At 46.6% G+C, this 19,269-nt stretch overlaps 1 protein-coding gene across 3 annotated transcripts; it reads right to left on the reverse strand.

Moving 5' to 3' along the window:
* Nucleotides 1–100: 100 nt before the first annotated feature.
* LOC126997069 (uncharacterized) lies at nt 101–18,990 on the reverse strand. 3 transcript variants are annotated; one of them, XM_050858117.1, is made up of 32 exons: nt 18,878–18,990; nt 16,332–18,151; nt 15,384–15,705; nt 15,196–15,296; nt 13,373–13,489; nt 12,837–12,933; nt 12,380–12,504; nt 12,061–12,257; nt 11,125–11,236; nt 10,366–10,590; nt 10,108–10,218; nt 9,871–9,942; nt 9,582–9,707; nt 9,199–9,321; nt 7,960–8,131; nt 7,655–7,826; nt 7,161–7,414; nt 5,307–6,950; nt 4,912–5,157; nt 4,293–4,609; nt 4,052–4,135; nt 3,707–3,913; nt 3,345–3,504; nt 3,060–3,220; nt 2,807–2,914; nt 2,550–2,687; nt 2,245–2,397; nt 1,858–1,947; nt 1,479–1,629; nt 979–1,320; nt 473–817; nt 101–406 (listed from the first exon to the last, which is right to left on the reverse strand). In XM_050858117.1, coding segments are annotated over exons 1-32 (8,547 nt in total). In that variant the 5' UTR covers nt 18,879–18,990; the 3' UTR covers nt 101–152. The 3 variants fall into 3 exon arrangements, with proteins under 3 accessions (XP_050714074.1, XP_050714073.1, XP_050714072.1); XM_050858116.1 differs by having other exon boundaries at nt 440–817; XM_050858115.1 differs by having other exon boundaries at nt 101–817.
* Nucleotides 18,991–19,269: the final 279 nt, after the last annotated feature.

Below are 19,269 nucleotides of genomic sequence, written 5' to 3' on the forward strand. Positions count from 1 at the left end.
TTCCGATCATAAGACCACATATCAGTTACCTCCAATGTATTCAAACTGGTTAACTTTCCTGTAGTATTCATACCTGCAACTGCTTAATAAAACGGAAACAAAGCTTTGAACCACTTTACTTTTTATTCAGGGACAATCACAATAGTTAAATCCTAACACGTAATGTTCGCCGCCGCCACTGCAGAACCTCGCATCACCAGGCGGAAGATTGCCCCGATGCTATACTCCGACTCATCGCTAGAGATGGGGTAGGCAGACCGCACGTAACGACCACCGGGGGCAGTGTAGCCATGGGGGTTTGGGGTGCTGGTGTAGGGAGAGTTGGGGTGGGGAGATCCTGTGGGCGGAGTGTAGGGATTGTAGGGGCCCTGGGTTGACTGTGGGTTAGTATAAGGATTATATGGGCCTGGGGTTGGATTAGTGTAGGGATTGTATGGGCCTGGGGTTGGATTAGTGTAGGGATTGTATGGGCCTGGGGTTGGATTAGTGTAGGGATTGTATGGGCCATGGGTTGGATTAGTGTAGGGATTGTATGGGCCAGGAGTGGAGTGCGGTGGTAAAGTGTAAGGGTTAGGAGTGGTGTAGGGATTGTAGGGGTTCTTTGTAGTGGTCTCTACGGTGGGTGGTGTGTAGGAGATGGGAGGGATGGTGGGGGGCGTGGTGGGCGTGGTGGTGTGGTGGGTAGGGAGCCGCAGCAAGGGGCTGAAGAGGATATGGTAGTCTGGGAAGTGTCTGCCGGGACGCCTCACCAGCGCGTGTTCAACCCATGTGGCCGACGGGGCATCCTCCACCTCGGCCCACCGCGTCAGTACCTCGCCTGAAAGAATTTTTTTCTTAAATTTCAAGAAGCAGACAGTAAAATTCCTTATATCAGTGAAGAAATACACCTAGCTCTTAAAATTTATGAAACCATAATCAGTCCTTCAGCCTCAATTAACTGTAAGGAAAACAGGGTATTCAAGCAGCATGCAAAGTTACCCGAGAAAGTGAAGATAATTGGCAAGTAGTTGAAGTGGAAAGTGACCACGGCCAGGTAAGCCCCTGCAGCCTTGCTCCCAGCGAAGAACACTGTGAGGTCTGCAGGAAGGGTCGGCAGCTTGGCCTCCGCCACGCAGTGCTGGATGCCGTCCACCTCCCTGAACACCTTGAGGGCGTGGAGGGGGCCACAACAGGAGGTGATTGTGGAGTAGAGGGCAAAGAGCAGCTTTGAGCCTCCCCTACTCGTGGCCGACACGGCGCGCAGCACATACGTGGTGGTGTTGGTGTAGTCACGCAGGAGGTGGAGGACGCCATATTCAGGGTGCACCAACACTCCTCCAGCTGAAGAAGAGAAGCTTGTTTAAGGCATTCATAGTCTCCTTTATCAACACCGTACAACTCACTGAACCTTCTTCCTGCCACATTAGTTTACTGGGAATAATTTCTACCAATTCATGTATAATCACTTCTCCAAGACTTCTTGCACCCTTCCAACTCACCATGGACGGGCAGCGTGGCTGCATGGCTCCATCGGCGGGTGTGGACGTCCAGGGTGTAGGCCAGGGTGTACTGAGGGCCGTGGAGCAGCAGTGTGTTCTCGCCATAGCCACCTTCAGTAATGTAGACGCCCTCTCCCAGTATTTGGTACACCTGCAGGTTAAAGAGTTACTCAGTTTGCTTCTACAATGGAAAATGTGCTTTTTACATAAAAGAGCAAACAAAAAGCATAATAAAGCAGAAAATTTGGAACAAATTTTGCAATGACTCAAGTCATAATATTAACCTCTCCTGTTAAGCAAAACATTATGTACAAGACTCACTCTAGGAAAATCATTACTGATTAGGTGACACATAAGAGACAATAAAACAATGACTCACCTGTAGGCCTGATGTAGTCACCTGCCAGATGGTGGTGTTTGTGGCCTCGCAGGTGTTGTCATGGGCAGAGGCAGCCATGGCCACCAACACCTGCACCGTGGAGGTAAATTTCAGAAAGTTTTTAAGTTTTCCAAATATTAGTCAATGCAGCTTAACAGACACCCACCACCAGCATCCCATTTATAGCACAAACAAGGAAAGTTCACAGTAAAGGTGACAGACCAAGACTTAGAATCTATGAAATATTCATGAAAATGACAAACCTTTACCAAATTCAATTTTATACCCATCTCAATAATTTCATCTCACACTTTACAGGATGTGTATAGACTCCCAGTAAAATTAAAAGGTTAATTACCTAAATCATCTCTTAGTCCACACACTAACCTTGCCTTCCTCCTCTTGCAGAAGGTGGAAGTGGCGGCCAAAGCCTGCGTGCTGCACACGCTGGCGCAGCACAAAGCTGTCATTGTGCCAACTCAGGAAATCAAGATGACAGGCGCCCTCATAGCTCACCAAGAGGACTGTGGTGCCGAAAGCCTGAAAAACCCTCAAAAGTTACTGTAAAATACTTTACTAGAATAGTAAAGGGCAAAGGAATATTAACAGTGCCTATCCATTTTATAATGTCATGCCCACCTTGTTCAGTCCAAGGAACATTTTATATAACTCATCTAGGGAAAACAACTTACATAAAATGTGATGGATTCATGTGGGACTGCTGTGAGTGGAAGGCCGCTGTGGAAGACAAGGTAGTCTGCCTCATACATACACGCCTCAAGCTTGTTGTAGAGTTTTGCAATGGGCAAACAAACTTTCTCAAACTTATCCTTGGGGAAGAAGAGATTGATAAATAGTAATTATCAAAGTGCAGGTTTTTCATAGTACAATACATATATTCATGCAGTATGATACAGTGTTCATGTTCTGACTGCCCTGCATCACTCACCTCAAACTCCAGAGTGATGTTCCTGAAGCCATCCCGGGCAGCCTTAGCAGCAGCATATGCCAGCTGGATTTCCAGGCCATCAATGGTGCCTTGAGAGATGAGCTCTCTCTGCGGAATGGAAAAAAATAGATTTTCACAATAGCCACTGGTAGGGAAACTTATCTGTGCACATGATTTGTAGGAGTGATAGACCACCACCCAAAACTTTAAACAGTTTTAATATCAAAGATACAAAGATCCACAGCCACCTCACCATTATCACACCTCCATGGAAGAACACACTGGTGGAAATCTGTGTGTTTGTGTCCACAAACCACGCGCTCCTGTACAGCTGCTCCAGGTCCACTCCATTCACAATGCCAGTGCTGCTCCTGAGCCAGGCCACCGTCAGGGGCACCGAGAAGCTTAGCACACCTGGGTTTGTAAAGATAGCAGCTCAAAGGTCATGAGCACCCATTTGTATTGTTAGTTAAAATTATAAGGAGTTCTGTCGAGACCTGCATTTGCTTCAATACTACAGTTTCAATTATTGCCTTACCAGACACTTGGGTCCTTTGGTCAAGCAACACAACCTGCTGACTCAGTTTAACCATGCGCTCCCGCCCCACGCGGCCCGTCACCACCACGTCCCTATCCACCACGAGGCGGCCAGAGAGGGTGAGCGTCATGGACCCCAGCATATTCTGGCCACCTAGACCCTGAGTAAGCAAAAGTTCTTTAGCAGTTGAAGAACTGACAAAATGTACATTAGCAATGCAATATGTAATTGCACAATCACACAATTTTTTAATATGGAACTTAACTTCATAATGTAAGACCTGCAGAGCCTGCAAACTATAGATTATGCTACCAAGGTTCCTAGAATTTAGACCCATTCCAATAATGTTAAGTTCATCTTACCAGAAGGGTTCTGTTCCACTCCTGTGGGAGGTTCCAAGAGTTGACGAGCCCACCAACCTCAACATGAGTGGCATGGGCAGAGGAGATGGTAAAGTTAACATTGAATGTCTGGTCAGTTGAGATGGTGAGGTATCCTTGTGAAAGGTTAACATCATTCAAAAATACTGTCTGTAGATTGTTGCGAACAGACAGCGACTCAGCAAAGACCTGATGAAAAAGAAAGTTCAACTTAGTTATGGTGAGTAACAATCTGAAAAAAACAATATTAAAAATAGTCAAGATCAAAGATAGAACATACTTCTTCCACAAGGTCTACAAATATGAAATGTTGTGTGATGGACTCACCACAGAAGCATCAACTGTCTGGTGACCGGTGAGGAACACAACCTTCTGCCTGAAGTCTTGGAGGTCCACACCGTCAATGGTGCCCTGAAGGAAATTTCACATTATGAAGCAAGTGTACTTTTAGTCTTAACTTAAACTCCTTTACAGTAAATATGCAGCAGTTTCAAGCTACAGGAACCAATTACAACAGAAAATCTCATATGGTGCATACCACACCTGGTGGGAAGGATCATGCACATACCTGTACTACAAGCTGCTGCGCTGTGACCCAGGGAGCAATTATTGTCCCGCGGACCCTCACTGCTCCAGTCAGAGTGTGGGGCCGGTTACGCGTGACCACAGACGCCAAGAAGTGGTCTAGTCTCTGTCCGTTAAGTAATTCAACATGCAAGTTTTCAAATGTGAGCCCAGTCATCAAAGTTTTCTTGCCAGTAATAGTGATTGCAGTATCTTTCAACCTCACAGCGTCTGACAGGATTGCATTGAGGTCCAGGTCATCCAAGGCTCCAAGCAGTACAAGGTTCTTCACAGTGACTTGGCTAGAGAACGTTATGTCCTCTGGGGAAAGACGGTGGGAAAGTAATTAAAAGGAAATCTAGGAAACTGTTTAGAAAAGTCTAGTATACTAAAAAAATCACAAACCAAGGGTTATGTTACGAGACCCATTCCAATTTGTGAATAGAAAATTTAAAAAAAGACACCTAAGAATTTTTAGGCCTTCCTCTTAAGCTTAGGAGGGACAAGGCACCAATGACTGATGACTTAATACATTATTAATACTACAACTGTTTGACAAGGACTTTAAAAGATTTAAAGTCTTGACAAGGAAAAACACTTAAATTAAGTCTGAAAACACTTGCCTGTTACAATTTCTTCATTTTTTCCTCTCATGATGGAGTCTTGTGCCAATGCCTTCAAGTCAAAGCTGTTGAAGTTGCCTTGAAGGAACACATTCTTGAGGGCAGCCACATGGAGGAAGGCGAAGGGAGCAGTGATGACCTGGTCTGTGGTGCGGGTGAAAAGGCTCTTCGACAAGTCCAAGTCGTTGACCGTTCTTGCGTGAATATCTCCACGCACAGCAAACCCACCACTAAACATTTTTGCTCCTGTTGAGGAAACAAAATTTACTTTATTATTGTATCTACAGCTCCACATGCTCATTGGACCTAACAAATTTTTGTAAATCAAGAAAATGACTACTTGTATGTAAATAAGCAGCCAATTACTAATAAAAGCTCTTTAGAAGCTTGCCCACCTGTAATTGTTTGAAGGCTTTGAACATCCACGTAGACGGCATCTTGGTGCAGACGTCCCAGGTGCACCCCCTCCACCAGGCCATCCACCCCAACCTCTCCACGCACCTCCACACGCATGAAGCTCAGGAGACCAGAGATTTGATTGTTTGCAGACAAGCTGATGGCATTGCTGGCCACATCCCTGAGGCTGACTCCACTGCCTCCAACACCTCCCTGGGTGGTGACTGATCCAAGGACTCTCAGGGTGGACAAGGACACTGGGCCGTCAATGGTGTAGTCGCCATCGTCCGTCACCACGGTGCTCAACAGCTCATCTAAATTCACTCCATTCAGGATTTCTATGGAGGCAGTGCCAGCCACTTCCAACAGGCCTTCAATGGTCAGAGTGGCGGTGTGGCTGACAGGCTCCCGCAGTGGCACTCTCCTGCGTGCAAGTTCAGAGAGGTCCACACCATTGATCTTTAGTCCTTGGGCCATCTGGATGGAGTTTGTACTAAGGAAGGCAAAGTCTGCACTATTGAACACTTGCGGTGCAGTAAATGTCTGGTTTCCACTCTTGGTAACCAAATTGCTGAAGTCAATGCCCTTGAGGCTTCCCTTGATGGCCAGTGACCCGACCACCACCGGCCTTAGGAACACCTTCCTACCAGTGATCACCTGCCCAGCCTTGTTTAAGTAGAGAGCATTAGCAAAGAGAGCACTCAGGTGTACTCCATCCACACGATTTGCCACCAGAGTTCTGAAGGACACATCCCTTGTGAAGGTGAAAACTCCACTTACAGTCAAATCTGTGTCTGTGGTCACAAGGGAACCAAGATCCACTCCATTAAATCCACCTTTGAATATAGCATTGGTGACAGTCAGTCCCTTCAGGAACACTTTCCTGCCGGTTATCCTCACTTGCTGCTCATTCTTGTAGACCAGATCCTGAGCCAAGGCAGACAGGTCCACACCATTCACTGTCCCCTGGGTCACCAGTCGATGTATTGTGACATCAGACCTGCAGATGAGATTGAACCTCCAGTCTGTAGGTATGGACGAGGGTCTGCCTCCTCTAGAGAACAAATCATCAAGGTTCACACCATCCAGTAGCTTTGTGGAAATGTCCAGATGTCCATTGATGTCCACACCTGCAGAGAAGACTTTCCTGCCTTGGACAGTTTGATCTCCTGTCTTAGTGACAAGGCGGTGAGGAGCTATGCCATCCACAACACCCTGCGGGCCGAAGGAGAGTTCCCCAAATGTTACATGTCCAAAGGAGACTTCTTTGGTGAACACAAGAGGGGATGTGCCAATCTTTACTGCATAATCATCTGGGAATTTCCGGCCATTGATTGTTCCAGTGGTCATGTCCCCTTCCACAGTGACAGTCTGGCCAATAGTCAGCTTCCCCATCAGCACTGCATCCTCGTCTCTGTACACAACATCCTCCGCCAGGCGCCTCATATCCACTCCCATCATAAATCCTGCATCCAGCTCATCCACCGTCAGGTCTGTGGTGAAGTGGAGTGAGCCGGCAACTTCTCCTCCAGTTACCAGGAGCGTGTGGTTGTACAGCCGGGCCAAATCAACGCCACCCACCAAGCCGGAGGCCACCTCCACTGACCCTGCCACCAGTTCCTGTGCGGAAACTGTTACTCGGCCTGGGGAAAGAAGTGTATTATCAGAAATTTTTGCTTATGCATGGATAACATTTAATTGCCATTTTGTTAAATCAGCATAATTGTATTTATACAATGAACTAAGAATGTAACGGCTCAGCCAAAGTTTGTTTACCAGCTGCTATTTTGTTAACCATGTCAATCAGTTCATCTACTCCAAATATCCTAACCCTCCTGGACTTTGATAATTACCCAGCACTGCAGTGGTTCCCAGTAGCACTGCCTGAGACAGGTCCACTCCTCCAAGGGTGCCACCTGGCCTCAGTGTCATTTCTTGCACCCACAGTCCATTGGGAAACACTGCTCCGGCAACACTGTGCTGGCCACTGGCTGTGACCAGGTCGCCCGTTGGAATGTCATCCAGGAAGCCAGTGTTCAAGTGCTGCACAGTCAGTCTTGAGGCAAAAGTCTTGCGGCCACGTACGAGTCTATTGGTTTGGCCCGCTCTAGAAAACGAAGCGGTTAGTATTTTGACTTTCAAAAAGATTTCTACCTATGCCCCTTACAATAAAATTTACAATGTCATCCATTAAAGGAGGACCAAGAGTGGCTAGAAACTGGAGTTTACATGAGGAGAGGAATTTATGAAGTGTTTATGCAGAGAAAACTGAACTACACTGACTTCCCGAGTGTTGCAACTAAAGAAAATAACATTGAATCTTAATATTTCAGGACCATGAACTAACCTGACAATGGAAGACATTATGGTGTCCAGTGAGAAGACTGCACCATTCTCATCTCTCAGTTCACCCACACTTATGGTCTGAGTGGTAAGTGTGTTGAGAACCAACCGATTTGTGGTCACTATGGTTTTGAGGCCCTCTATGGTCCTGTTGGGCCCAGATGCAGGCACAGCAACTAGGAACAAAAATAAAATACTAATCAAGCAAACACCTAAAATTGGGTGACTAGGAGAATTATGGAATGTCAGCATTTTCATGCAAAATGCAGTCAATGGCCATGTAACAGTGACAGCTTTTCAACAACCTACATGCAAGTGTGTTTTCTATGGTGGTTATGTCTTGTAGAAGTTGCTTTGACAGATCCTGGCGGGGTTGGGCCGAGGAGATGTACTGCAGGTACTCCAGGTGGGTCACTCCAGCCTCCAGATCCGTGCCAGGGAACACGAGTCTCACTGCTGACATCCGTCCTGTGCTCAGCTCCTGTGGCATCAAACCCGATGTGAAAAATTACATAAAAAGGGACAAGGCTTTTACGGGATTTTAACCATAACTAATTGTAGTGTGGCGACTATGCCCGATGAACAAGCCTCCCATAACCCACTCGGCCAGTGGGGTACCTCTTTGGCCGACTCGGTAAGGAGTGGCTCTCCCGTCACGCTGGTCGTGGGTTCAATCCCAGGCAACCGGGGAATACCCTCTCCTTGTTGTGATTAATTTCGCGCGTGTTTCAATACACACAGAGGACGTGTGTAACAGAGTAATAGAAAAAGAGAATAGAAAATCTCTTCATTAAATAATCATTAGCAAAGAGAAACTACCCAGTCTTGCTGTGCAAAGGATTTTAACCATAACCAATCATTACCAGAGAAAAGTTAACCATAACCAATCATTACCAGAGAAAAGTTAACCATAACCAATCATTACCAGAGAAAAGTTAACCATAACCAATCATTACCAGAGAAAAGTTAAGTAATCTTGCTGTGCAAAGAGACTATTAAGGCAACTTGAATAAAACCTTCTACCTCTTAAACTCCATCACATTGTTGCCTCCTCCAATGATATTTTCATGCCAACTGCTCTTTCTAGCTTGCTAACTGCAGGCCTTCCCCTTTGTGGCCCTGCTGCATTCTTCTTTCTACTCTAGCTCATACCTATCTGTCAAAAACCTTTATGAAAGAGTTAACCAGCATCTTCATTCTTTCAGCATCGAGGTTACCACAGTTCACCTTCCTCAGGTACCCACTGATTAACCATCCCCTAAAGGAAGGACAAACGGCTGGGTGAGCCGTGTGCTGACTGCCCAAGTCAGTATTCAAACCCAGGCCCATTGATTTCTTGGCATTCTAACCACTGCACAACATCAGAAATGATTGTTAGTAAAACAGCCAATGGTTTGAATCTGCAACCTCCAGCACATCAAAAAGCATTGCTAGTATTACAAGAATTCCATGCATTTCTGAAGCAGTTGACAGCCCACTCTGGCACTAAACTGTTTGAATACACTGGTTCTGGCACTCAAACAGATCAAACACCAATGTTGTACCAACCCCCAAGACTGTGAGGCTGCCAGTGATGGTTACATCAGCCGACACTGTGTCGCTGAACAACACACTCTTGGCCAGCCGCGCCTCTGCAGCCGCCACCACCGCCTGCTGCTGCTCATTTTCTCTCTGGACAAGAAAATTAAAAGTGCAGTTTAGAATTTAATAGTTCCGATACATAATTTCACCATGTATAACCAAAAAATTGTAAATCCCAGTAGTTCCCCTTTCCTACTGGCTAATCCTTTTACCATAATTATTTTTTGAGACCTTAGATATAACCAACCCTTCCAGCTGGCTGTTGAATATCTACCAAATAATTAATACAAGGATATTTCATTAACATAAATCTCTCTGAATCTCACCCCCCTGTGTCCCCCCCACCGCACCTTTATGTACTGAATGGTGTTGTCGAAAGACTCTCGTTCCACTGACATGGGGTGTTCCAACTCCATCACAGTTGTCCTCACATGGACCACAATGGCCTGCCTTGTGCCAGACTCAACCACTACAATCTGCAGCAACAAATAGGATACTTGGCAGATTATATTGTGGAAATGTTAAAGTTAACTAAATGTTTAGTTAGCACTCAGACAACTAAATCAATAGCAAAGAATCAAACTTCAAACTAAGGATGTAGAAATTCCTGTTTTACAAAGTAATTTGAAGTCTCCTTACTTTGGATGTGCCACGCGAGTAATGGGCAGCAATGGACCAGTCAACGCTCACTTGCAGGCTGCCTCTGAACTCCTGGAAGAATAAGGTTATGCTTAAGAACATTACCACACACAGCGGCTCTTCCTTTACTACCTCAAGTACAAAGTCCGAAATCTAAAGTCTTCAACCATGATCAAGATGAACCATTGCCTTTCGAGTGGTCTGAAACACATCAGAAAACATTATCTGTTAACTTACCATAACAAAAGTCATTACAGAAGTAGTAAAGTTGTGTTTGAGAGCAATTACTGCAACATTCCTGTCATGTCCTGCCACCACTACTGCCACATCCTCCTGGCAAGACTCCACCTGCAACAAGTCATTTATTAGTTATATGAACTAACTAATTAAGGACTAATAAACAATTAAAGACTTCATTATATTTTTAGAGTTACTACAGGACTACAACACTTAAGCAAAGTGCTCTTCTAAACAATACATCAATATTGTACTCACATTGACTGCCACAAGACCCCCGATGTTGGACAGGGCTTCGCCGAGGTATATGGTGTTCATCTGCTCCACCTCGTCCTCCACATTGTTCCAGCGGTAGAAGGCAATATGGCGCTGTGCTGCAAAGGCAATGTAGGTCTGGAACTCCATTCGGAAGACCAGCCAGTTGTGGAAGACCCCCTTGATGGTATGCTTGCGGATCATGTGATGCCTCATCCACTTGTCCTCCTGGGAAGGAAATATATGCAGTAAAATGTGCTGAACTTAGGAAACTTAAGCACACTTCTAGTATACACTATGAAAATTGTTGCTCTTCAATGTACTTGCTGCCCAAAAAGTAGCCTTATCTAGAATGTGGCATTCAGTTACAACTGAGCTGATCTACTCTGCTGAAGTGGGACAAATATAGTTCACCTTTGGACTACCGAGCTACCACCATGGCAGCCTCTCACTGAAATTTCCTTAAAGGGTTAAATTAGTTTAAAAGCTGATGAATCTTGCACAAGGGCCAATAGGCAAGAATGTTGTCACTGTGGCACTAATATTTCTCAAGTTCACATGAGCCTACACAAAAAAGCTCAATACATAAGTATAGGATATACATAAGAACATAGGAGTCTGCAAGAGGCCGGTAGGCCTGTACAAATTCTCCAGTGTCCCTATCCAGAATTGCTTTCCTTTGCCAGAAAAATTTCAGATAATTTGCTCAAAGATAAATCTCAATTTTTACTAAAAAATAGATATGAAGTTGACATATCATACCTGGAGTGTGTAGAGGTGAACATAGTTGTCGCCGTGCACGCTGACCAGCACCCAGCCGTCCCCCTGGTGGGCCTTCATTGCACGCCCCTTCCCCTGCCACTTCACTGGGGGTCTGGAGGAAGAGCAAAGTGAGTTAGTACTCTACAGGGAATATAGGGAATTATAAAAAATACCTATTGTGCTCATGAATAATATGGTCACGAGGCTTATTACAGCATAATGTCCGGAATTCCACTTTGCCGTACCTTCATGCAACTTCCGCCTAGAAATTAATCCAGACCCAGAAAGGGTTTTACCGGCACCTGGGATCGAACCCACGACCAGCTAGATGGGAAAGCCACCCCTTAACCAGTTGGATAAGAGATATCCCGGATCTTTTCCGTTTGGCGTACAGCGCTAAAATTAATTTTAATATAGATTTTCTTATGTATTTTTGTCCGTAGAATCCGAATATGACAACCGTTTTATGGAGAAACGAACAGTTTTTAAGTTATTTTCCTTTACGCTGCAGCCGCCGCAGCCTCAAAATAGCTCGCAGAGGGCTTAGGGTCGGGGAGCATATTTAAACTACTCCAACCGAACTTTACGACCTACTAACTACTCCATAAATTGTATATAATACTGAATATTACGACTTTTTAAAGTTTGAATTCCTTCAGTAATAGATAGGAAGAAAATAACTTTAAAGGCAAATAACTCGAAAACTGTTAATTTCTCCAAAAAAATAATGTGATATTCTGATTCTACGGACAAAAATACATAGAAAAATCTATATTAAAATTACTTTTAGCGCTGTACGCCAAACGGAAAAGACCCGATATCCCCTTTGCTCAGTGTGTTTGGGAGGCTCTCTGCATCAGGGAGGTCCACCACAACACTTATTCCACAGGATGTTAACCCCAACTCTTCCCGAGCATCTATCACGGAGCAACTCACCCCACAGAGAAGGATGGTGCCATGGAGCTGACAATGATCTCGTTGAACTGGTGATCCATAACACCACTGCTGAACACCACCAGAAACGTGCTCTCCTCAGTGGCCTCATCATGGTCAGTGAAGGTTGTCCCAAATGCCAGGTGGGTGACCTCCTGCTGCAGGGTCATGTTGTCCAGCAACTTCAGGACAGCACCACCCTGGGGCAAGGAAACAGGTTATGGTACCGTCCAACTCTCAAGAGGAAAATAAGTCGCATGTACTTATGACCTCAGTGGAAATAAAACACTGTCCAGCCTGCTGACTTTAACACTACACTCACCAGGTGGCTGAAGAAAGCGACGGAGCTACCATGAGCCACAGCGAGAACATTTAGACGGAGCAGCGAACCATCCTGAGCAGACACCGAGGACGTGGCCACCGCTGACACTCTTACACCATGATGGCCTGTCACAGCACGGGTGTAATTTTTAAAGTTAAGAGCAGTGGAAGAAGAAAATTGGGTTCTGTATAAAATCACTGAATAAAACAGATGAGGGAGCACACAGTGGCTGGCACACTCACCCCACTGTGACCATTACAAGTAAACCTGAAGACCCACCAAGCACTAGTGAATCTATACATCAAACACACACTTCATGGGCTTCATGTTAATAAAAATTACCATACTGACTCTGGATACCAACAAAAAAATCAAAGGAAGACAGTTTATGCTAATTTATAAATTAATCAAAAGAAAATTCCAGAAGATATGGCAAAGGTGGCAAAGGAACACTCACCAACATCCTTGCAGCTGCTGTATTCTGTCCCACAGGCGACACACAGGTCTGACGGCCCAGGACACTGACATCCGCCAGACACACAGCAAGCACAGCCCTGAAGAGGTGTGTGAAAATCCAGCAATGTTTAAAAGCTATTCACATTATAGAGAGATCACCGCAAAATGCCCTCAACAGCAACCAACTGTTTCTAACGGCTGTTCACAACCATAGAGCAAGCTGGTGAGAACTAACCACCCTTACACCTGAACCTTTGTCCCCCTGTACAGGTTATAATGAAGCCATATACTCATGCACCACAACCACTATACACAATTATTCAAATTAATTTATTTAATTTAAAGCAATCAGATATTCACTCTAGCAAAAGGAACTAATCAGTGTCTAGCTGAACAAAGATTCAAAGTATCTGAACTACCTGCAACGAGATCAAAATATATACACCCCAAAATAAACCAATACCACACAAATGCATGAGTACAGCCATTTAAGAAAAAAGTATATAAAAAATCACTTCCAGGCGATGGGGGACTCGCCTGTGTGTTTCTGCCATCCTTGCAGGGGCAGCCGGAGGGGCTCCTCGTCCACTGGTTTAGGACCCCAAGACGCTGAAGGCTTCCTTCCACTTCCACATAACCAAACCAATCATCGTCCTGCAGAAGGAAAACTATTCTGGAACTACTGACCAGCATAGTTGAGGCACACATTACCTCAAGGTGTACTACATTAAAATATATTCCACGAAATAAATTAAACTCTAGTTAAATGTAAATTAAACTTCCTACGACTTCATTAGAATGCTCACTCAGCCTAGTGCACGCATGGAAGGAGGCTTCCAAGAAACCTCTACAGCATACGGCATAAAGAATACGGCAGAAAGAACAAAAATAAACTTAATTCTAGTAATGTTTAATGGAGTCAATCTGTGCAACTTTGTAAAAAATAATCCTTGTTGGAGCTTTCACCACGGTCTGGCTTAAAAAAACTTAAAATTATTCCCGAGGCCAGAGTTGTAGGAATCAAGAACAGGCCCGTAATTTTGGCTTTTTTTTTAGGGGGGGGGGGGGGGTAAAGGGCATAATTGGTTCATGAGGGGGGGGGGGGGCGAGCGAGGCGAGTATGCACATTAAGGGTCATTTTGAGGCCAATATTGAAGACATTCGGGGGGGTGGGGGGGAATAGCCCCACAGAAATTACGGCCCTGAAAAATCAACTTTATCACTGCATATCGAAAAAAGTAATGCCATATGAATTAAGAATCGCGCGCGCTCACACACACACACACACACACACACACACACACACACACACACACAGGAGGAGGGCAGGAGGAGGCGAAGTGGTCGGCATGCGGGCGCGGCGTCTAGGACACAGGTTCGCGTCCCGCTCGCCGCTACAAACAAGCTGCCAAATTTTCAGTCATCGCCGAGTGGCCTAAGAGTACCTCACATGCTGTCCTGAAGACAGCCATCTATCAAACCAGACTATATGCTCTAAAAACAGAGAATCCCAAAATAAGCCCCAGGGGAGTGGGGGCAATATTAGCCAAGCAAGATGGCGCACATTTCCCTGCGCCGTAACGTGCTGGGGCCGATCACCAGGACCCACCAACAAAGCCTATCGGCGCAGCTGGGGAAAAGTCTCACACACACACACACACACACACACACACACACACACACACAGCTCCGATAGCTCAGTCTGTTAAAGCGCTGGCTGTCAGGCTTTGCGGCGTGGCAGGCGGAGGTTCGAGCCCCGCTCAGGCAGTTTTTTTTCCGTTGACTAGGAGTGGTTACTGTCCCCCTTTGAGCAAGGGAGATAGGATGTGTGCGGCCCTGGCAGTACCCAGATATCGACTGACGAGTCTTGCTATAACCGGGAGGGTACTTGCTGGCAACTGCACGTCCAACTCGTGATCAGGCCGTGGTGAAATACACACGCCGCTCCCTAGCTCAGTGGATAAAAACTCTGCGTTGCCAGGCTTCGCGGCCTAACAGGCGGAGGTTCGAGCCTGGCTCATGCAGGCCGGGATTGTTTCTGACAAGTTGTTCCTATCCCCTCTTGAGAGGGGGAAGGGGTGTGCGAAGGTCCCAGCAGTACCCAGAGATCCACTATAATGAGCTTGCTCTCGTCGGGAGGGCACTTGCTGGCGATTGCAACTCGTGCACACACACACACACACACACACACACACACACACACACACAATGGTTGCTAACACACAATGGTTGCTAGCACTTCTAAAGGTTTTAGGTTTGAAATTATGAACTTTTCAGCTTTAGGTTTGAAAATATGAACCAACAGTTATCGAGATTCTATAAAACTTCTCATAACTTCGTAGCCTTTCATTGAAACTTACCACGTAGATCACCGAAATCCCCGGAAGGCTGACGGGCAAGACTTTGGCAATGTTGACACTGTGCAGTTTGCCCTCCACGTCAACACCCTCGATCTTGATATCTGGGGATGCATTAGTCACACTTATTGCCAGACAACACTAGGGGTAAACACCACAATGACATTGAATTAGAGGAACTTAATTTTTACCTTGTCTGTTTCCAACACCAGTGTCAAAAATGTAAGGTTGCCAAGATTCTCCGTCCTGCCTTGGAACCCCAGTTTCAACTTCTCCGTACGGCGCTTTGTAGGGCTCCTTTCCGTAGGGCGCAGAGTAGGGATCTTTTCCATATTGAGCAGTGTGGGGCACCATCGACCTGGCAGTGGCAGGTGGAGGACGGACGCCCAGGCCGCTGCTCAGGAGTTTGTCAATTCGATTTCTTGTGTGGTCGAAGTGCTTCAGTTCATCAATGTACAACTGACTAATCTTATTCTTCAACCACTTCAACCGCGTCGCCAGCACGGCCCCCAGCTGTAATGAAATTGCATCTCAAACACCTCAGGCTTCCTTAGGACAAATTGGATAAATTACTGCAGTCACGCTGCTGAAGAATTTCAAAACTTTATAAAATCAGTTTATAAAATCAGATATAATTTCGTCCTCCATTAAATCCTCAGCTCATCGACCCTTCAATTAAGCTTCAGATTGATGTTAATCGCCCCAAGCACTACAAAAAAGTTCAGTGGTGCTACATATAATACTTTAAATAAAAATAGAAGTATAAAATTTCCGGGACCTGTAAGACGAAAAGGGTGGAGGGAAGGCACGAGGGGCAGGCGTGGAGGGATGAAGACTGGCAAGGATGATGGACAAAGTGCTCGGGCTTTGACAACCCCCCTCCCCCACACTACACCATTTATACATTACAGAAGCATTCATAACAAATTCGCATAATACAATAATATATCAAACATCTACCCATGTTCAACCCCAGAAGATTGATTGATCCCCAATAACCATCTAATCTTCTTGACCGCCTTTGAACCCCAGCCATTTATCGACAACTTTTGGACCCCTGCTCCAGTAACGCTTAGGTAACATTTAGCCCCCACCAAAATTGGTAATTGGACAAATCCAAACATCTCAGTAAAGCTTACCGTTTCTTTATCCAAGCCAGAAAGAAGGTCTCCTGCTCTTATGTTCAGCTTGGAAAGTTCCCCATCCATGTCCACATCCATGCCATCATCCTCTAATGCCGGCAACGCTTCCTCCTCAAAGCCCTCACCCGTGCTTTCCTCGGCCTCCCATTCCTCGGCGGGGTGGGTGGTGGGGATGTCCTTTTCATCGACATCAAAAGTGGAAACTTCATCATCATACAGGACATTAATATAATCATAAGCATTAGCCGTCTCCAGCATATTGTTCTCTTCACCTCCGTAGCCGGGCATGGGCTGCTCAGTTTCGTAGCCGGGCATGGGCTGCTCAGTTTCGTAGCCGGGCATGGGCTGCTCAGTTTCGTAGCCGGGCATGGGCTGCTCAGTTTCGTAACCGGGCATGGGCTGCTCAGTTTCGTAACCGGGCATGGGCTGCTCAGTTTCGTAGCCGGGCATGGGCTGCTCAGTTTCGTAGCCGGGCATGGGCTGCTCAGTTTCGTAGCCGGGCATGGGCTGCTCAGTTTCGTAGCCGGGCATGGGCTGCTCAGTTTCGTAGCCGGGCATGGGCTGCTCAGTTTCGTAGCCGGGCATGGGCTGCTCAGTTTCGTAGCCGGGCATGGGCTGCTCAGTTTCGTAGCCGGGCATGGGCTGCTCAGTTTCGTAGCCGGGCATGGGCTGCTCAGTTTCGTAGCCGGGCATGGGCTGCTCAGTTTCGTAGCCGGGCATGGGCTGCTCAGTTTCGTAGCCGGGTATTGGGGCCTCAGTTCCGTAGCCAGGCATGGGCTGCTCAGCTCCGTGGCCAAGCATGGGTTCCTCGGTCTCGTAGCCGGGCATGGATTCCTCGGCTCCGTGGGCAGGCATGGGTTCCTCAGTTTCGTAGCCAGGCATGGGCGACTCTTTTCCTCCCATAGACATACTAGGAACGTAAGCATCAGAGTGATCACCTTCGTCGTCCTGAGGGTCTTCACCAGCCATCAAGTGTTCCTGCGCTATCTCGCCAAGAAGGGCCAAGTTGTCGATGTGAATCAGGTCCCCATCATGACCTGCGGACTCTTCTTGTTGGTCAAGACCGTGCCCCAGGGGTGGATGCTGTTCCTTGTCGCTGGTATGCTGTGGGCGGCCATGGTGGTCGTCTTTAGAACTGCCGTGATGTGGGCGGCCATGTTTTTGTTCCTGGTCGCTGCTGTGTTGTGGGCGGCCGTGGTGGTCGCCTTTAGAACTGCCGTGATGTGGGCGCCCATGTTTTTGTTCCTGGTCGCTGCTGTGTTGTGGGCGGCCGTGGTGGTCGTCTTTAGAACTGCCGTGATGTGGGCGGCCATGGCTTTGTTCCTTGTCGCTGCTGTGCTGTGGGCGGCCATAGTTTTGTTCCTTGTCGCTGCTGTGCTGTGGGCGGCCATAGTTTTGTTCCTTGTCGCTGCTGTGCTGTGGGCGGCCATGGTGGTGGTCTTTAGAACTGCCGTGATGAGGGCGGCCATGGTTTTGTTCCTTGTCGCTGCTGTGCTGTGGGCGGCCGTGATGGTGGTCCTCAACATACGTGTCCTCTAGAGCATTCTGACTTTCCGCGGCGCTATTGACGTGCTCGGACATTGAGGTCCGTCTTTCCATGTGGTCGCCAGCACCACCTTCGCCGGACGTCTCCATGCTCCAGTTCTCAATGTAAGCCAGTGCATCCTGTACACCACTGGGCAGGTTGTCAAGAGCCTCAACATTAAGGCCAGTCAGGGTATCGACAGTCTCTTCAGCTTGCGCCCATGACGCCAGCAAGACGCCCCACACCACCGTCAAGACACCAGCGGCGCCGCGCGGCCGCCACCACCACAGCACTGTGGAAGGAACGATAAGTGAGGCTGCATTCTTCACCTATCACCAATCCCGCACTGCACCGCATTAACCTAGTTTACTTTAAAAAGCTTAATTACCCATTGTAAAAAAATAATGGGAAAAAAGTCAACGTGAATAATTTTTTTTATCAGATGAACTTGCTCACACCGCGTCCAATGCAGACACATGAAACTAGACTATCAATACACCTCAGACCAATTGATCCTTCCCTTCCATGTCACCTTCACTCCACTTCGCAACAGTTGATCCACATACTTACACAACGCAAACAGTCAACGTACTCGTAACACATCCATAAATACCAAACATATCACTGACGCATACAAGCACTCATACTTTTCACGCACCATACACGACTGGAACAGCCTCCAACAGATTTTAGACTGCGGTACAATAGACTCATTCAGAAAACAAATATACACTCACTTGTCACCACAACACACCAACACTAACAATTACACCCGACTCACTTCCCTCCTCTGCACACCCGGATCCCCCGTCCCCCCAACAGTCAACACAAATATGTGTGTTATGCACCTGAATGGGTGCCCTGCGCATTATAAATCAATATGAAGATCAGAGTGCATACCGGTTTATTTTGATTATCAGTTTCCTTAAATGGAACAAATTCACAAGTCTATTCCACACCCCCCGAACCCATACAGTCACCCAACGCGCGTAACACAGCAACACGGAAGCACCCTTACTTTCAACCAGGATTGTCGCGGAAGTCAGGTCCTCTCAAAATGGCACGAGCACAGCGGCGGCCAAAAGCGGTCTGCGAGGCATAAGAACTATCAAGACCCGAAGAAGAGACGATGAGTCGGGGCTTCGTCGGCGACGCATGAAGCGTGCGCCGACTGTTTCAATGGTGCTTCACAGGGGCGGTTTCATTTACTGTTTTATCCGGTTTATTTTTTGTTTACGAGGCATTCTTCTGTAGTTATTTAGCGTGTGACTGTCACGTTCGTATTTTCTGGCGTTCTGGATGCATGCGTCTTTCCTGATTCCCTTTCCTTACTTTTTTCTTTCCACTTTCATTATCTTTTCCTTTTTTTTCTTTCCTAAAACGAGATAAAGAATAATATACAACGTGGCT

Source organism: Eriocheir sinensis, chromosome 11, assembly GCF_024679095.1.
Source record: "Eriocheir sinensis breed Jianghai 21 chromosome 11, ASM2467909v1, whole genome shotgun sequence".
NCBI classification, from domain to species: domain Eukaryota; kingdom Metazoa; phylum Arthropoda; class Malacostraca; order Decapoda; family Varunidae; genus Eriocheir; species Eriocheir sinensis.